At 37.7% G+C, this 19,436-nt stretch overlaps 1 protein-coding gene across 1 annotated transcript in view; it reads left to right on the top strand.

Annotated features, from left to right (window-relative positions):
- LOC106174229 (uncharacterized) overlaps window positions 1-19,436 on the top strand; it is a 53,123-nt gene that overhangs the window by 25,757 nt on the left and 7,930 nt on the right. The window contains exons 14-17 of the mRNA XM_086998251.1: window positions 117-1,667; window positions 1,927-2,275; window positions 2,819-3,078; window positions 14,891-14,930. Coding sequence (XP_086854377.1) covers window positions 117-1,667; window positions 1,927-2,275; window positions 2,819-3,078; window positions 14,891-14,930 — 2,200 coding nt within the window. The remainder of the gene's footprint in view (window positions 1-116; window positions 1,668-1,926; window positions 2,276-2,818; window positions 3,079-14,890; window positions 14,931-19,436) is intronic.

Below are 19,436 nucleotides of genomic sequence, written 5' to 3'. Positions count from 1 at the left end.
TCTCATTAACATTGATTGCAAACTAATTTGTCTTGTAAATTTTAATGTTTTTTTTTACAGTGACCACACAACCAACTTAAATATCAGGTAAATGTTTGGACTCAATATCTTTTCAGATAACAAAGGTACCTGGCACCGAACAATTTGACCTACAAACACTCCAGTTGTCTCATCCAGATTCCAGCCTCCTTGGGGAAAAACAGTCACAGACGGTCTTAGAAAGTCTGCAGCAACAGTCAGTTATGAACCCCTTGGTGTCCCACCAGGCACAGTGGAGTCTCCCAGCCCCAGGGACATCAGAACGTCTGCAGCAACAGTCAGTTATGAACCCCTTGGTGTCCCACCAGGCACAGTGGAGTCTCCCAGCCCCAGGGACATCAGAACGTCTGCAGCAACAGTCAGTTATGAACCCCTTGGTGTCCCACCAGACACAGTGGAGTCTCCCAGCCCCAGGGACATCAGAACGTCTGCAGCAACAGTCAGTTATGAACCCCTTGGTGTCCCACCAGACACAGTGGAGTCTCCCAGCCCCAGGGACATCAGAACGTCTGCAGCAACAGTCAGTTATGAACCCCTTGGTGTCCCACCAGACACAGTGGAGTCTCCCAGCCCCAGGGACATCAGAACGTCTGCAGCAACAGTCAGTTATGAACCCCTTGGTGTCCCACCAGACACAGTGGAGTCTCCCAGCCCCAGGGACATCAGAACGTCTGCAGCAACAGTCAGTTATGAACCCCTTGGTGTCCCACCAGACACAGTGGAGTCTCCCAGCCCCAGGGACATCAGAACGTCTGCAGCAACAGTCAGTTATGAACCCCTTGGTGTCCCACCAGACACAGTGGAGTCTCCCAGCCCCAGGGACATCAGAACGTCTGCAGCAACAGTCAGTTATGAACCCCTTGGTGTCCCACCAGACACAGTGGAGTCTCCCAGCCCCAGGGTCATCAGAACCTCTGCAGCAACAGTCAGTTATGAACCCCTTTGTGTCCCACCAGGCACAGTGGAGTCTCCCAGCCCCAGGGACATCACTGCAGCAGTCAGTTTTGAATATCTCAGATCAAACAGTTTTACCAGCACCACAACAGTTTTCATCCTTGCCATCTCTGTTGGCACCATCATCAGTACCAATAAACCAGCAACATTTGGCAAATCCAGTAGTTAAAACACAACATCAGCAATTGCCAAATCTAACCCCACAGCATCAACAACAACAACAACAACTTCCAGACCAACAGGCCTTGTGTGCTCCATCTCATCTCTATGGAAGACCAGGTTTAAATGCAGGCATGAGGCAAGCAAACATGGAGACAGCAGGGCAACCTACTGTTATTGTTCAAAACATAGGCCGGCTTGAAATTCATCAGAATGGAGATCGGGAGTTGATTGCTGCTGCACCACCTGCTCATGTCCATCATTTACAGCAGTATCTGCCTCTGGAGCCAAAAGCAAACTTTGATCGCATTTTTAAGATTCCAGGGGTGTGGAAAGCTATTGTACTTGAACTTCAGTTAGGGAATGATTGCTGTCCTAAAGAACCTGTGGAATTTATATTCTGCCATCTGCAGGGTTCCTTTCAGCAACTTATATGTCTGCTGAGGAGGATTGAAAAAAGAGTGAAGGAAATTGTTAAACCATCTGAAATAGAAGTCATGATTGAGGAAGTTAGAGTAAGTTTATTCTCACTCATTAGTATGTTAATATATATAAATATATTTCTTGTGTGTGGGGGGGGTTATAATACATTTTTGCACAGTTGTAATTGAAGTAAGAAGCAAAGTATTTTTTTTTTTTTTTTTTTTTGCAGGAATATATTTTTACTAAAGTAATGAGTACTTTTATTTTCAAAATATCAATTATGCAAGTGTTTAGAAATATAAAGTCATGTAGGCCATTTTTATGCACAGTTTATGTTTACTTTTTTTTCAGAAAGCAAGGTTTCACGAGGTTGAATGTGAGAATTTGCGAAAACACTTGTCCTACATGGCTGATGGAGGAGTTGATATCAGGAGACTGTTAGATTATCTATTTTCAAAGAGCATCATTAGTGATTCAGACACAGAGAAAATTAATTTCCAGCAAACATCATCAGACAGATGCAGTCTTTTACTACATAAGGTATTGAAATGCACATTGGATAAGGATCCTGTGGGGCACCTGCGGCAGTGGTTTGTTGACGAGGACCGACATGATCTTGCAGATCTTCTGGCAGTGAAACCTGAGGACCTACAGGAGTTATATTGTCCAGATGAAGCCTCGAGACCTGATGAATACCAGGGTGAATAAATCCTTCTTTAAAAATTTAAATAGTCCTATAGTGGCTGCATAGTTCTTGCTGTATATAGTACAGTAAAGAAATTGCCCCAAAATCCATAAGATGGTCCCATGAGATGTCCTGTAGGATATCAGTCAAAAATCATGGGGTCCTACAGGACCTAAGGTAAAATTTTGTCGCTTAAAAATTACTTAATATTTTAAAATGCGTAAATCTGATGAATTTTTCAAAATTACGTCTCCCTGACTCCTGGGTATGATGAAATTTTCAAAACTCCGACCTTCGGGCTTTTATCTTTATCGACTTTTATCCTTGTCCCTCATATATTGTGGGATATTTATTACTGCTCCTCAAGTCGCTTTCTGGTGGTAAATAGTAATCTATTTATAAGTGCATCATTCAGAGTTCCGTAACACCACTGAAATTGTGAACTTTAGCCTTAAGACATGAAAAAGAGTGGTCAGTTTCATCATACAGTAAATTGCAATATCATGCTGTGTTTGTGTGTCAGAAATATTAATAATTTTTTTTTAATCTTCATATAAGGACCTCTGGGAGGAACAGGAGAAAAGTACACAGATGAGGATGTTATTTTCCACACTAAACCTGGTATCTCATCAGAGGGAAAATATCAAGACAAAAAACAATCGAAAAGTGGACATTCTGGGTTGCATGAGTCTCATGGTCCAAGATTAAAAACACCATTCCCGTATCCTAACTATCCAACCATAGAATCTCCATCCTCTGGTAGTGACAAGTCATCACACTCTGAAATTTTGAGGGAATTACCTTCATCATCTTCAAAAGTAAGTCACCCTGTGAAAAGTTGTCTCATTTAACGCTCACTTATGGTTCTCAGTCTGTCCTAGATTATGTTTTTCTCTTTAATGAAAAATGTTCTTAATCTGCTCTAAGACATTCTGAAGGACTTTCCAAAAACAGTTCTCGAACTGTTACATTCATTACAGAACAACATTAGAACTGTAAAAAAATATACTAAGTGTTCTAGAATAGATTGAGAACTGTAAATGAATGTTAAGTGAGACAAATCTTCGCAGGGGTCCACATGATTGTACCACCAGCGTAGGCGCTGGCGGTACCCATGGTTTTAGTCCCGACCCGTATGTTCCGCCGGCTCCGCCGGCTCCTGCGGCTCCTGCGGCTCCGCCGGCTCCGCCGCCAAGTCACCGTTACCGCTTCTCCTCCTAGACAGTAAGGGCCCCTGTACCCATCTCTTGGATTTAGGTCACCTATAATCTCAACTCGTTCCACGTAAAATTTGGGCTTTGTCGGTATTGGGGTCTAGGTGTGGCACTCATTGCAATGCACCCTTGTCTAAAAATGGCAAAATTAAATGCTAATTATCTACCCTACGGAAGGAGTTATGGGAAAAATTTCTACAGACAGCTTTCCAAAAGTCATATGTGTAGATTTCAAATATGCCCTTGGATTTGACCTTTGACCTTTATTTCAAGGTCAAACGGGCCAAAATTTTCAAAAAAATGAATTTTTTTACGAAAAAAATTTTTTTTGCCCTGTTATTCAGATACCACACAGACTTAACCAATAATATTATTGGAAAGAGTAACCCTTCGGGTCATCTTTCATCTCCGTGAATTTGGGGTCAATCGGTGCATTTTCACGGGAGTAGCAGCCATAAAGTACCGAAACTGAAAACTGTCTCTAATTCGGGAACCGTTAATGCTAGAGACCCATTCTTTTTTGCATTTTGTAGAGCATGTAAAGCCCAACACGGTATATGGTCTCCGTTTTTTTGTATTCCATACGGTTTTCAAGTTACGCTGTATCAAAAAGTACATATTGGTGGTGAAAGCAAAATGTGCAGTACGGTAATGGATAATAAATTTTGAACTCTGGAAAAATAATACATAAGGCTTGGCAAAGCAGACAACTTGTGGTCAAAAATGACATTATTTCATCAAATTTGAACTTCTGGAAATTCAGAGCACCTCCTATTTTAAGAATTTTGACCAAAATGATGTTTTCTTTATTTTAATTAATCTTTTCTGTAGGAAATTTATGGCACATTATGGTAACTCCAAAATTATAACATTTAGTCCCTTATATCTCCAAAACTGGCAGAGATAGGTCCATAGTTACTATTGAAGTTGAATAGGAAGTCACATACTGGCAATCCAAATGTGACCTTGAAATTAACCTTTGACCTACTTTTCACCATGAACTGAACTTTGCAAATTTTGCTTCCCTTTTATCTCCAAAACTGGCAGAGATATGTCCATAGTTACTATTGAAGTTGAATGGGAAGTCATAGACTGGCAATCTAAATGTGACCTTAAAATTGACCTTTGACCTACTTTTCACCATGAACTGAACTTTACAAATTTTGCTTCCCTTTTATCTCCAAAACTGGCAGAGATAGGTCCATAGTTACTATTGAACTTGAATAGGAAGTCATATACTGGCAATCTAAATGTGACCTTAAAATTGACCTTTGACCTACTTTTCACCATGAACTGAACTTTACAAATTTTGCTTCCCTTTTATCTCCAAAACTGGCAGAGATAGGTCCATAGTTACTATTGAACTTGAATAGGAAGTCATATACTGGCAATCTAAATGTGACCTTAAAATTGACCTTTGACCTACTTTTCACCATGAACTGAACTTTACAAATTTTGCTTCCCTTTTATCTCCAAAACTGGCAGAGATAGGTCCATAGTTACTATTGAACTTGAATAGGAAGTCATATACTGGCAATCTAAATGTGACCTTAAAATTGACCTTTGACCTACTTTTCACTATGAACTGAAATTTGCAAATTTTGCTTCCCTTTTATCTCTAAAGTTACACTGTATCAAAAAATGCATATTGGTGGTGAAAACAAAATGTGCAGTACGGTAATGGATAATAAATTTTGAACTCCGGAAAAATAATACATAAGGCTTGGCAAAGCAGACAACTTGTGGTCAAAAATGACATTATTTCATCAAATTTGAACTTCTGGAACTTCAGAGCACCTCCTATTTTAAGAATTTGACCAAAATGATGTTTTCTTTATTTTAATTAATCTTTTCTGTAGGAAATTTATGGCACATTATGGTAACTCCAAAATTATAACATTTAGTCCCTTTTATCTGCAAAACTGGCAGAGATAGGTCCATAGATACTATTGAACTTGAATAGAAAGTCATATACTGGCAATCTTACTGTGACCTTGAAATTGACATTTGACCTATTTTTCACCATGAACTGAACTTTGCAAATTTTGCTTCCTTTTTATCTCCAAAACTGGCAGAGATAGGTCCATAGTTACTATTGAACTTGGATAGGAAGTCATATACTGGCAATCTAAGTGTGACCTTGAAATTGACCTTTGATCTACTTATTATCATGAACTGAACTCTGCTAATTTCTTTCTCTTTTAACTCCAAACCTGGCAGAGATAGGTCCATAGTTACTATTGAACTTGAATAGGAAGTCATATACTGGCAATTTACTGTGACCTTGAAAATGACCTTTCACCTATCTTACGATGAACTTAAATTTGATTGTACATTTTTAGTTTCATATATTTTTTGCATATATTGAAAATTCTTGTTGTCTGCATGTTTACAGCTTGTCAAGCACAAGACTGGTGACTGTGTCCCTTATTTTGTGTATGTGGGGGTCTATACGAATGCGCTTGCTCCAGCTGGTGGTACAATATTTGGAGGCGGTATCGCCTCTCTGATCCTCTAGTTCTAAATTATTTTCACTAATCTCAGGTCAAGCATATTTTTAATTCATTTGTCAGGAAAAAAAGTTGGTTTAGTTTATGTAACAGCTCTCAATATACTTTATTTACGAACCCGAGTGTACTCTGTGTGTGAACATGGCAGAAACAAGAAACGAATGTCCTTTTAATAATTTACAAATAAATAAAATGAACTTAATGCAGAACTTCAAACTTAGAAAAATTTTAATGAATAACATTAATGAACTAAAGATACTTACTAAATTTCTAAACTAATTAAGGATGAAAATAAATGATAAGCACTGAAATGATCAAACTAAACTTAGAGAAATACAAAATCTAAACACAAAGAAAATGCAAAGTAAACCAATCAAGTCTATCATACCTGTGTGTGAACATGGCAGAAACAAGAAACGAATGTGCCGCGTAACAAAGAGGGGCGTGTTTTATATAGAAACGAAGACACACGGACACAAACGATAAGTCACGAACACACTTCTCTACAACCACAATCATACATCAAACATACTCATATTACATCCTCCCCCACCAACAACAATTGGTTTCCACACCATTTACAACACGACAAGGGAACATCAATTTTTTCCATTTTATTAGTTTTTTCTGTACAATATTAACAAAAAATAAAATAAATATTCTATATGCTATTTAAAACACCCAGTTGCTATCATTATACCAAACTGGTTTTCTTCTACTTCTCTTTGGACGATCTGATGAGTCGATTTTTTTCCTCTGTTCCTCACGTAACTCTTTCTCTAATGGCAGTGCGTAAATTGGCAAGAGCATATTACGATGAACCGTTTTGGTTTTCCCAACACCGTCTTCTCTCTTTATTGTTAAAACCGGAATGTCTTTATTCGGTTGTGATGAGACAATATACACCTCATTCTGCCAACGGTCAGCGAGTTTGTGCTTCCCAGTAAAAGCAACATTACGCAAAAGAACACGATCTCTAGTCATCACTACACTTCCTCTCGATTTATTATCGAAATGTTTCTTCTGCTTTCTCTGTGCTTTTTCAATATGCTCAGCTGCTAATCGATATGAATCGCTCAACCTTTGTTTCAAATCATCGACATACTGACAGTGGGAGGAATTTTGGACATTTTCTGGAAAGAATCTAGAAGCAAATCAACTGGCAGTCTAGGATGTCTGCCGAACATCAGGTAATAAGGAGAAAAATTGCTTGAAGTATTACGGGTACAATTGTAGGCGTGCACAAGCGAGCCAATATGTTTCTTCCAACTTTTCTTTTGAGTTGGATCTAGCGTTCCCAACATATCTAAAAGTGTTCTATTCATTCTTTCACATTGGCCGTTTCCCATTGGGTGGTATGATGTTGTTCTGGATTTTTTTATTCCCGCCAATTGACACAGCTCATTTATTATCTTTCCTTCAAAATTTCGGCCTTGATCAGTATGAAAACGACTCGGAAAGCCATAATGCACCACAAAATTGTCAAAGAGGATTCTGGCAGTAGTCTTTGCCCTTTGATTGGACGTGGGGTACGCTTGCGCGTACCTCGTGAAATGATCGGTAATAACTAGTATATTCCCTATTCCACCCTTTCCATCCTCTATTGAAAGATAGTCCATACAGACAAATTCTAAGGGAGCAGAGGAAGAAATTGAACATAATTCTGCATGAGCAGTGGGCAACGTTTTACGTTTTATGCATCTAGGGCAACCACTGATGTGTTGAGACATTTGCTTTGTCATTCCGGGCCAATAAAAACGCTGTTGAAGGAGATTTACAGCTCTGTCTCTTCCAAGATGACCTATTTCGTCATGACAACCATGCAAAGCGTCTTTTCTAAAGGCTTCTGGTAGAACTAACTGTTTAGTTACTGACCCATCATTAGATCGTCTTGTACAATACAGGACATCATCATATAGCACCATTCTCTCTAACTTTCTTTCAAAAGTCTTACTTTCTACATCTTTCCCTTTCATTCTTTTCTTCACACCTTTCAAAATATCCCGTACATTTTTTACAATAGGATCTGCTTCTTGCAATTGTATCCAATCTTTTTTCTGATTCATTTGAACAGAAGCAGACAGTACCTTTGGAATGACATTTTCTGTACAAGGAAAAACAGCAATTAATGGCTTTTGGATCTGAAAACTATGAAAAATAGCTTGGCAACTATCAACTGTAATCTCTAGCGGCCATCTAATTCGAGAAAAAGTATCTGCTTCCACATTTGTCTTGCCTGAGACATAAAAAATGTTAAAATTGTAGTTAGACAGCTCTGCCACCCAACGTTGACCTGTGGAATCCAATTTTGCAGACGTTAGCACATATGTCAATGGGTTGTTATCTGTTCTGACTGTAAAAGAATTTCCATACAGGTAATCAGAAAATTTTTCTGTGACGGCCCATTTTAACGCTAAAAATTCCAATTTATGAATGGAATAATTCTTTTCACTTTGCCTCAAACCTCTACTTGCGTATGCAATTACCCTGTTTTGACCTTCCTGATTCTGGTAAAGCACAGCACCCAGACCGACTCTACTGGCATCCACCCGCAATTCAAATGGTTTGGAGAAATCTGCAGATGCTAAGATGGGTGATTCAGTACATGCATCTATTAACTTTTCAAATGCATTCTGGTGTTCTGGAAGCCAATTGAAATTCTGTTGAAATTTTCTAGACTTTTTATTCACTTGGTTCTTTGTGAGTTCATGCAATGGTCAAGCTATTTTACTGAAATTCTCAATGAAACGACGGTAATATCCAACAAACCCTATGAAAGAAAGCACATCTTGTACACACTTTGGAACAGGCCAAGACTTCAAAACCTCAATCTTTGCTGGATCAGTTTGTACTCCTTCTTTGGAAACAATGTGTCCAAGGTATTGGATTTTCCGCTGAAATAAACGGCATTTATTAGGTTTGAGTTTCAACCCATGATCTTGCAATCGTCTCAGCACATCTCTCAGCTTGGTTACATGTTCCTCATAGGTTTTGCTGAAAACTATAATATCATCCAAGTAAATTAAACAATTTACTAGATTTAAATCCCCCATGCAACTCTCAAGCAGCCTTTGAAATGTCATAGGCGCATTACAACACCCATACGGCATGCGTACACACTCATAAAAACCTAAAGGACCAACCTTAAATGCTGTTTTTGGTATGTCAGACTCTTCAATCTCTACTTGCCAATATGCAGACTTCAGATCCAACATGCTGAACCACGAAGCACCATGGAGAAGATCTAGTGTTTCGTCAATTCTCGGCAAGGCATAAGAATCTTTGATTGTTTTAGCATTTAGCTTCCGAAGATAAATGCAGAAGCGTAGTGAGCCATCTTTTTTTCTCACTAGAACAACACCAGAGGAATATGGACTAGAGGATTTTCTTATGACACCAAGATCCAACATCTGTGCTATGTGATCTCTAATCTCAGTAAACATTGAAGGAGTAATGTGACAATGTTTTGACTGAAATGGGATATCATCTACAAGATTGATTTTGTGTTTAACCAAAGAACATTTTCCTAAATCAAAGTCATGTAGAGAAAACGCATTTTTGTGTTCAAGTAACAACTGATTCACCTCAGACACTTGATTTTCATCAAGATTTTCCCTTAAGTTCTCAGTGAACTGTTCAGCAAAGGATATAGAATCAGAAGTATCACCTTCAACAGAATTTGATGAAGATTTTGAAGCAGGTACTATAGAAGCCTGAGAAAGCTTACAGAGTTTTGATCCATTGGGAATAGTAATGCTATGGTTGGAAAAATTAGTAATTTCCACTGCAATCTTTTGAGTTGATAAACCAGGCTGCACCACATGCACACTAGGAGAAAGTATCAACCCACCTGGTAGAGCAGATTCTGAAATTTCCTCAGTCATGGCTACAAGACGTTAACATGATACTACTCTCGACAAGCCGTTAATCAATACCTTCTCACCTTTAGGCACTACAATTGTCTTGGTAGCGCAGACGTTACCCAATATTTCAGTGGCATTCTGTAAATAACTCTGGTTTTTTAGAGTTTTTAGGACCAACTTCAAAGGCATTGGTAATTCGCCATTTCCCATTCTACTGACACCAATATAAAGAGACAGGATATTTGTTCCAAGAAGAAGTGGAGTTTTGGCATGGTACTCCGTGTCTGGAACTACAAGAAAAAGACAGTCATGTTTAGTAGAGTCATCCAACTCGGACAGTTTCACAGATGCTTCTACATATCCAAGATATGAAATTGCATTGCCACAAGCTGATTCTAATTTAATGATGTTATTGAGTGGTTGGATTTCTAAATCAAAGGACTTTGCACAAGAAGAAGATACTGTACTCACAACCGAACCAGTATCTAGCAACGTCTTCACTTCCTTACCCTGAAAAACAACTGGTAACTCATTAGCATTACCTACAAGATGTTTCACTACTGATTTTGGGCATTTCGAGACAGAGCCTGCCTGTTGCCCTGCTCGACAGGCTGATTTTCATTTAAATGGATTTGAGAAGGACAATTTATTTGTCGGTGTCCTTGATTTCCACAATGCCAACATCTACCGGTAAAACGTACCTGTTGAAACCTTCGCGGTTGAGATGAATTCTGTCGACTCAGTGTACTTAATTGACTCTCAAGCACACTCATTCTTTCTTTTAGGGAATATACTACCTCTAATAACTTGTCAATCTTATCCTCTGCCTCAGAAGAAGATTGTTGAACTTTACATGTAAGGGGAGATCTTCCTTGTTCTTCTAATTCAATTGTTCGCGCTTCCACCAAAAGCTCATCAAAAGTTGCCCCGCTGTCATATCTGTGTCTCAACAATTGTCTCACTGAAGAAGAATAAAGACCATTGTAGAATTTCAATCTCAACATAGACTTAGCACCATCTTCAGAAACAGCAGGAGGTTTTTTGAGAGTAAGTTTGGAAACCATATCTTCAAGTCTACAAGCCCAAGCTGCTACACTTTCAGCTTTTGTCTGATTAGAAGCGTAAAACTGTTGTAAAATAATCCCTGAAGATAGAAAATCACCATAGACATGATCAAATTTTGTCAAAATGTCATTCACATCAACTATCTCGCCTAGATTATACAATGTTTCTGCAGCTGGACCCTTCAATGAACGTCTAATGGCTTGTAATAATACTGAATCTGAGTACAGTTTATCTCTATATAGGGCTCTTACCTCATAAGACCACTGGCGGTAAGTTGCATCTTTAGAGTCATTCAACCCTGAAAACAGAGGCAACCTAGGGGGGTGGGTATATGACACAAGTTCAGGCATACTTGTTTCACATCTCTCACGCACACCCTCCACTCGAGGACTCTGACTAAATTTGACCCCAGAATTCGGCGTTTGAGGAAGACGCCTCCTTTTTGGGGTTGAAACTTTTGGAAAAGTTTTCTCATGTCTTGTAGAAGTAGAAGTGGAGGTAGGTGTAAGTGCAGACTGAAGAGCGTCCACCACCTGAGACACCTCCTTCAAGGACATGTTTGTAAGATCCCGCGGATCTTAAGTTAAAACAATAAAGTCTTGGCTAAATACTCTGTATGTTTATTACAGTAACCAGCATCAGATACGCATCAGTGCTTGTAATCCAATGGTTCTGACTAAAACGAAAACAAACAAAAAAGAACATAAATAAGTCTTCTTAAAACAAAGTCTTACAAACAATTTTAACTGCATTAAGAAAGTTAAACTTATACAATACAACAATCATAAAAACTCACATTGCTGGCTTTCGTGGATGTCAATTATTCCTTTTTATCCTGGAAAGCTGAATTTCCTCTACAAAATCACTGAACATCTAAGTAACTTGACGTTATTATACTATGTGGTGTCTGAACTGTCATAAAAGCACAAAGGAGTGTCGCAAAAAATGTCTATTCCTACGGAATGCTAACTACAAAACAGCCACGCTGTTGAAGTGTCAGTCAATTTCCTCGTAATCCCCCCTCCTCACATAAAAGATCACGCAAATGGGCCGCTTAAGTCTACATTAATCAAAATAAACAAGAAATCGGGTTATCCGATTCTTACAATGTTCTTAAAACTGGAAATCACGTCAACTACCGATAAATCGCGATTTGTCTCTAAAAGCAAAAGTATATCTTTCTCAGCTGTTTTGGAAACTCTTCTTATTTCCACTTTTCCACCCTTTAATTTTCTTCCATTAAGAATATCTATCGCTTCCACGGCCGCGTTGGCGGATGCAAAAATTACATAAACGACTCCTTGTATTTCAGGTCGAAGTATTCTCTGTACTACGGACATATCAGAAACCATGTGATCCGACATGAACATTTTTAATTCGTCATCTGTAACACCTTCGGGTACATTTGATATTGCTACACTCATAGCGCGAATAATAGATGATGCCATCTTGACTGTAAGTCTAACACAAAATAATAAAAAAATCAAACAACTGTTTGCACCCAACTATTCACTATCACACACACTAAGACACACACTAAGCATACACACAAACAAAACACATAGACAAGACTGATATGTTCTCTGAACAAAAAGGATTCCCAAAGATTTGTATTTAGACCCAAAAATCCCAGACCCTGTAAAAAAAACCCAAACTAGAATTTAAACTAGAAATTAGACAGACTTGATAGGTTGTAAAAAATAATGAAAACAAACAAGTGTTTGCAGTTACTCCTGAAAATATAAACAATAAAAATTCTTAAAATAATGTATGCAATTATATACAATAAACACACACAATTTAATTATTCTATCTTCTAACTACTGCTTGAATATAATATCACTGCTTAATGTCACTGTTTAATGTCAGTTTTTTTTTTTTTGTGACCACAACAACAATACCTTCACCAAGTTTTATAATCTGTGACTACAATAACAAAATGTCACAAAATGTAATTAAAATTCTAAGTGAAAGCAACAATAAAAAGCAGTCAATTAATCCCACAGCATTCTAGCAGCAATGTCAAACTAATATCACAACGCCTTAATAATTGGACATGTGTGTTGACACGCATACACAGATTCAATGTTACTGACAAAGTTTACTACCAATTTTAATACTACTGCTGGTTACAAAATTATAATATCAAAACTCAAATGTCTCCCTACTAATATCACTACAGCAGTATGAATGAATATATGACAATGCAATAGAAAGAAACTACTGGCAATTATATAACGAGCCACTAATATAATGAACTCTAATAAACAACAGCAGAGATTAATTTCACTTAGCTTCGGCCTTCAACCAAAGACTGATATCAAAATTCAACCAAATCTGTTTACGCAGCCGACCCACTACGTTTACTACTTAACCAAGAAATATAACAATCCCTGTGTAATTATGGGTGAAGTGCAGAATATTCTACTTGAACACTACAAAAAACTAACAATTACTGTAATGTTAAGCTGCGTATCCTAAAATATTTAGTCTGAATAAGAAGACCTCTCTAATTAGATTTAAATCACAGTCTCTATTTACATCTAACTGCTAAATCTAGCGAAATATTGATTATAGAAAAATACGGGTGACAAATATTTACAAGAATATATACAGTAGATCTACAATATATTGTTTTACACAGTCTGTTACTCACAGTTCCTTCCCGCGGGATTCAAATTATACAGTCCCGACAGCTAAAACAGCGTCTTTAAATGCAAGTTTCAGTATTCGCGGGGTTACACCACATGAGACAGCTTGCGGAACCCGGTCACGCCTTCCAAGCACCAGTTACTAGCAGTTCGCCAGCGGGGTCAATACACGTTGCGTATTACGTGGACGTGGTGGGCGTTGTCCCTTTACAGCCTCGTAGACATCGGAACTGGACTCCACTTGCCGTAACAATCACACACTCTGCTTACACTTCTGTCGTATGCCTACTCGAATGCCTCGTCAGAGCTTTGGTGACATCGTTCACGTCCATGAAGATAGCCAGGTTCTCATTCTCTCATTGACAATGATCTGATTGGCATCATCAGTGATGTGGGCAGTCTTCCACTATCCCAATCTAGTCACATGTTTGAGTTTACTCAGGTCCCTGTTCGGGCGCCAAAAATGTAACAGCTCTCAATATACTTTATTTACGAACCCGAGTGTACTCTGTGTGTGAACATGGCAGAAACAAGAAACGAATGTCCTTTTAATAATTTACAAATAAATAAAATGAACTTAATGCAGAACTGAACAAACTTAGAAAAATTTAAATGAATAACATTAATGAACTAAAGATACTTACTAAATTTCTAAACTAATTAAGGATGAAAATAAATAATAAGCACTGAAATGATCAAACTAAACTTAGAGAAATACAAAATCTAAACACAAAGAAAATGAAAAGTAAACCAATCAAGTCTATCATACCTGTGTGTGAACATGGCAGAAACAAGAAAAGAATGTGCCGCGTAACAAAGAGGGGCGTGTTTTATATAGAAACGAAGACACACGGACACAAACGATAAGTCACGAACACACTTCTCTACAACCACAATCATACATCATACATACTCATGTTACATTTACAATTGGGTACATAGTTATAAAACATCACAAGCAACTTTCGTATTCCGTAGGAGAAAACAAAAATGATGAAGCAATTTAATGTACTGAGTACATGTAAAGTGTACTAATACCCCCAATGAAATTCACGTCATGCTTTTGGGGTGATGAGATATTTATCTGTGCTAAAATGTAGATAATATTCAATATTTGACAGAAATAAAGCTTACACAAGATTCACATAAATTATGTATGCGAAGGCATGCAAAAGATCTGAAAAGTGTACTAAACCTTATTCTTAACATATTTTTCTATTTATAGTACACATCTATACTTGTTAGGACTGCTTATTTGTCTATATTTTGAAGCTGTAAAGTACTGATATTAATAAACAAATCTTTACATTATTTTTGCTGATATCAGGTTGCTTCTGATGAATCCGTCTCCCTTGATCTTTCTGAAGGTGAGTTGCAGCAAGTGGAATTTTCGGCGAAGAAAAAGGCTAGCAACCATTGATTTCTTTTAGATAAAATGTATTATACTCCATATGTAGCTACCAATTTATAACTTAGACAGTGGCATATAAAATTGAGACAATTACAGAAGTTGCATGCATGTGTATGTCAACTGTGAGTGCATTAAAATTTGGACATCCACAATAAAGTACAATTAGTCTCACCACAGCATTTTGTTTGACAGTGGAGAAAAAAATTGTGTATATCATATTATTAGTTAAAAGGTGTGCTTAAAAAGCTATTTTTGAGTCTTAATGTTGAGCCTTCCCAGCAGGCATAGTTGCGTTGGATCAACGTTGAAATAAGGTTGATACTTTGAATTGCTGTTGATCTACCTAAATTCAACGTAAAATCAACGTTGATCCAGACACGTTGAAACACCGTCATAATGTGACGTTGACTCAACGTTGTATTTTGGTCATTGACACAACCTTGCAGACATGCAGACTAACTTTATCAAAATAATCAAAAAAAGTGTTAAAAGTAAAAGTGACAGTTGTTTTGTGTCTTTAGTGAACTAGTGAATTTTCTTAACTTGTTATTCAGAAATACATATTCCAATAAACTGAATTCCTTGCAAGGTCAGCTAACACTAGGATGAATAAGTTGCTGTAAATGTGATGGAATGAATAAATAAAGTTAACAGTTCTTGGTAACCTGTTATACATAGGTTGAGGTGACTGTGACTTTGTTATATATATATATATATATATATATATATATATATATATATATATATATATATATATATATATATATATAAGAAATACATATACCGTATAGCTAAAAAAAAACACGACTATTGGTACGCGTATGATCGATAACTGATTTAATTCTCGTAAGATTACCATCCGCCCCCTTCCTTATGAATAGGTATTACTTTATTAATACAATGCAACCGTCGTGTAGCCGCATGTTAGAAGACAATGTTTGATTACGCACAGCAGTAGGAGGCCGCTACCCCTTCCCAGCAAGGAGTCAACACAGCAGCGCGTAACCCGGGGTTAATTAGGGGTTATTAGCTGTCCACTTATGATCGGTATTGTTCGTCTTGATTGCAGCACACTTCCTACTCACTATTGGTTCGACCGCCTCTTCTTTAAATGCTCTCTCAAACCTTTCCTCAGTGAGCCGAGAATGGAAACAGGTTTATCTGCCGATAAACTACGTCGTTGATGTATTATTCGGCATCATTCTACAGTGGGTCATAAGGCTCTATCTATCATTTTTTTCGTCTCGCATTTTACCAGATTAAGCTGACGCTCGAAAACTAAATTTAATGAATAATTTTCTCAATGCACCGTATCCAGCTAATTTTACGACAATAACTACCACGGCACCTCCGCCATTTGCAATTGTAGACGAACCACGTGTTTCCAACTGATAGGCTAATACAACTATACCAGACCCATTGTACGAGAAAAGACCGTTTATATTTAATGAATTAAAAAACATTTGAGGATTGCGATTTTCTATTGATATACTATCGATGGTATCCCTGTATTAAATCATCCACTGCTACCCCCTCTTTTGTAGTGTAGCATGACTCGTATCACAAGATGGCCTTAGAAATGAAGTAAGACAGGCCTACACTCTGATAGTTTTTAGTCTATTATTAACCCTAATGTCGTTGCTTGTCATTCATTCTAGAACTCTCTGAGCCATCGCAAAATTATTTGCCAGGACATTTAAAGGCTACTTCTTAACGGATTTTTTTTTTATTTGCACTGAGTCCAAAATGTTCGAGGACGTCTCTGTCGTTATCGCCGTTTCTCGGACGCAGTCCCAGACAAAGGATCGGTCTAAATAAAAGAACTTATAAATGCTGTCACTAGCCATCCTTATTGTTCCTAAGTAAAGAGAGGCGATAATGATCTTTTCTTTCTTCTAGCTTAGTCTGTCGACTAAAATGAACAAGGTTAGGCCTACAATGCAACCACCTATTATTACGACCATTAATGAGGTTCTTTGCTACACTCCCTTTCTTCATGATCGCGAAACCAGTGGGGTGCTGTGTTTTAAATATATAAAAAAGGGTCTCGCGAGGTGAAGCTATAATAATGAAATAAAAAAATCCAATGAATAGGCCTATCTAATAAACCATGAAGCACGTAGTCTAGGCCTCTTCTTTGACCGACATCACATTGTTACATTCTTTGTTTTAATAAGAGGACGAACGTGGTCTAATTTGTCTTTTGGTGGTGTGTGATTTTGCTCGAAGTAGCGGAGTCAAGTAAATCGGTGATTTACCGTTGGTAAGAGTAGCGATCATCGCTCCTGCGTCCTCATAGATTACTTTCTAATCACCCGTAATTAACGCAGTCAGGAATAAGCGCTCAAATAGGGGTTTTTGTATCAGGGAAAATTTTAGTATTAATCTTATGTTATTATGTATCTGTATTATGTAATCATGTAACTCATTTTCCCACGGCAACCACCAATTATAACGACCATTAATGAAGTTCTCTGCTACACTCTCTCCTCATGATCACTTGCTCGATCGTGAAACCCTGGAGGCAGTGTAAGAAATTAAGGCTGGACCGTCTGCCCGGGGCAGACAACTTTCAGAACGGGCAGAGAAGTTTTCCCACCTGGCAGGCATTCTAGCCAGCTAATTTTCAAGATGGCTGAGCTTTCGGTCCAGCAACTTATTTTCCTAAGAGGCAAACACTGCCTGGAGGTGTTGTATATATATATATTTGGGGTAGTTTACTATAGCATGCTACACTCTCCTCATGATCAGCTGCTCGATCGTGAAATCTGGAGTGAAACCCATGGTTTATCTAACAATGGTTTAAATAAATAAAAAGGGTGTCACGGAGGTGAAGCTGCTTAACTCATAAGAATAACGAACGAAAAAATACGATGAACATTTAATAAACCACGAAGCACGTATGTTTTGACCGTTATCGCCTTTTTTAAATAAGATGTCTCGACAAGAAGGCAGATGTAGTCCAATTTGTCTTTTGTTGGTGATTCTGCTTCAGGTGGCTGATATTAGTTGATCGGTGATGCACCGTTGGTAAGAGTAGCAATCATCACTCCTGCGTTCTAACGGATTACTTTCCAACCCCCCATAATTAACGCAGCCAGGAATAGGCGCTGAAATAGGGGGTATTAAACCAGGAATTAATTTTTGTAAATATGTATCCGTAAAATAAGAATCATAACATTATCACGTATTTTTCCTGATGGAAAATATCATAATTTATGCACACTGATCGAATTATAAAGAAAATCTCCAGATGTAAACAAAGGTCAGTCAAGTATCACTCATCCCAGGCTGCAGGGCAGATATAGAGAATTGAATGAAGCGCCAGTGACCTGGCAACCCTACAAATTTGTCATAATGATTCATGGGCAAACAATAGAACCACGATATTAACACCTTTTACAGTGTGAATGACGACACCTTATGAGGCTTTTGTTTCTTCCCCTGGGTTGGTATTACAAAGTAAGTATGTTGACGTAAGTGTGTTGACTTTTGCATGTTCAAAGGAACAATGGAAATGTCATTTCAAAACAAAGAGCCACATTTCCCTACTTAGGTGGCCAAAATATTGTCAATGAAACGCAAAAAAGACAAAATCACCAGCTGTTACTGACTGAGTCTAACTCAAATGCAAAAAGGTACGCACAGCGACAAAGCGCTATTGTAAACAATGACCCGACGATGAGATCAATAAGATGTATAAAATGACTATTTGTACTATAAAACTGTACCCCTGCCCCTACTTGTATATTATTACACACACAAGGCCACCCTATACCAGAGTTACAGATTGATTTTTCATTACACAGCCTCTTGCACTGAAGAAAAATACTCATAATTAATTTGCGGCCCTAGTAGAGGGTCTTCTCTCGCTTTCTCTCAAATCAAAATAAACTAGCAAACATGAAAATTGGCAAAATGTATTAGAATGTAAAGTGTTGCGAACCCTTTAAACAAGGTGAATGGTAATATGCACGTTTAGACAAATTTTAATTTTAATTTCAATTAAATTTAATTTTAATTAAAATTGATATTACCAAAATTAGTAAATGTCGTTTGCGTCATGTATCAATATTTTTGCGCATAATAGTACCTACGTTATAAACATTCAGCAAAGATATTTGGAAGGCCGCTCTTTTGTTGTTTATATCAAAGGAAAACTATTTGATACCCATCGTATCAATCATTATACCTTGATAAGAGATTAGCATACTAATTTATGTCCCCAGTAATAATAACTTTAACAATAACAACAAACCTTCCTACTGTGCTTTCCGTTGCAAAAACAATTAGCCACGACTGTTTTATATATTAATAGATATTTATAATAATGACAATTTCAAAATCTTCAAAAGTACCGTCAGGGACACGAACTCCCGTCGGGTAGGTTGCAGACGACTCAACGACGTTAACCGTTGTTCCACCAATTCTATTGTTCACGAATATAGATATCGACAGCTCT

Source organism: Lingula anatina, chromosome 10 (assembly GCF_051362555.1).
Source record: "Lingula anatina isolate TDL-2025a chromosome 10, LinAna3.0, whole genome shotgun sequence".
Classification (NCBI taxonomy): domain Eukaryota; kingdom Metazoa; phylum Brachiopoda; class Lingulata; order Lingulida; family Lingulidae; genus Lingula; species Lingula anatina.
Note: the sequence above shows the minus strand (reverse complement) of the source record. Positions and strands in the feature narration are given on the sequence as shown.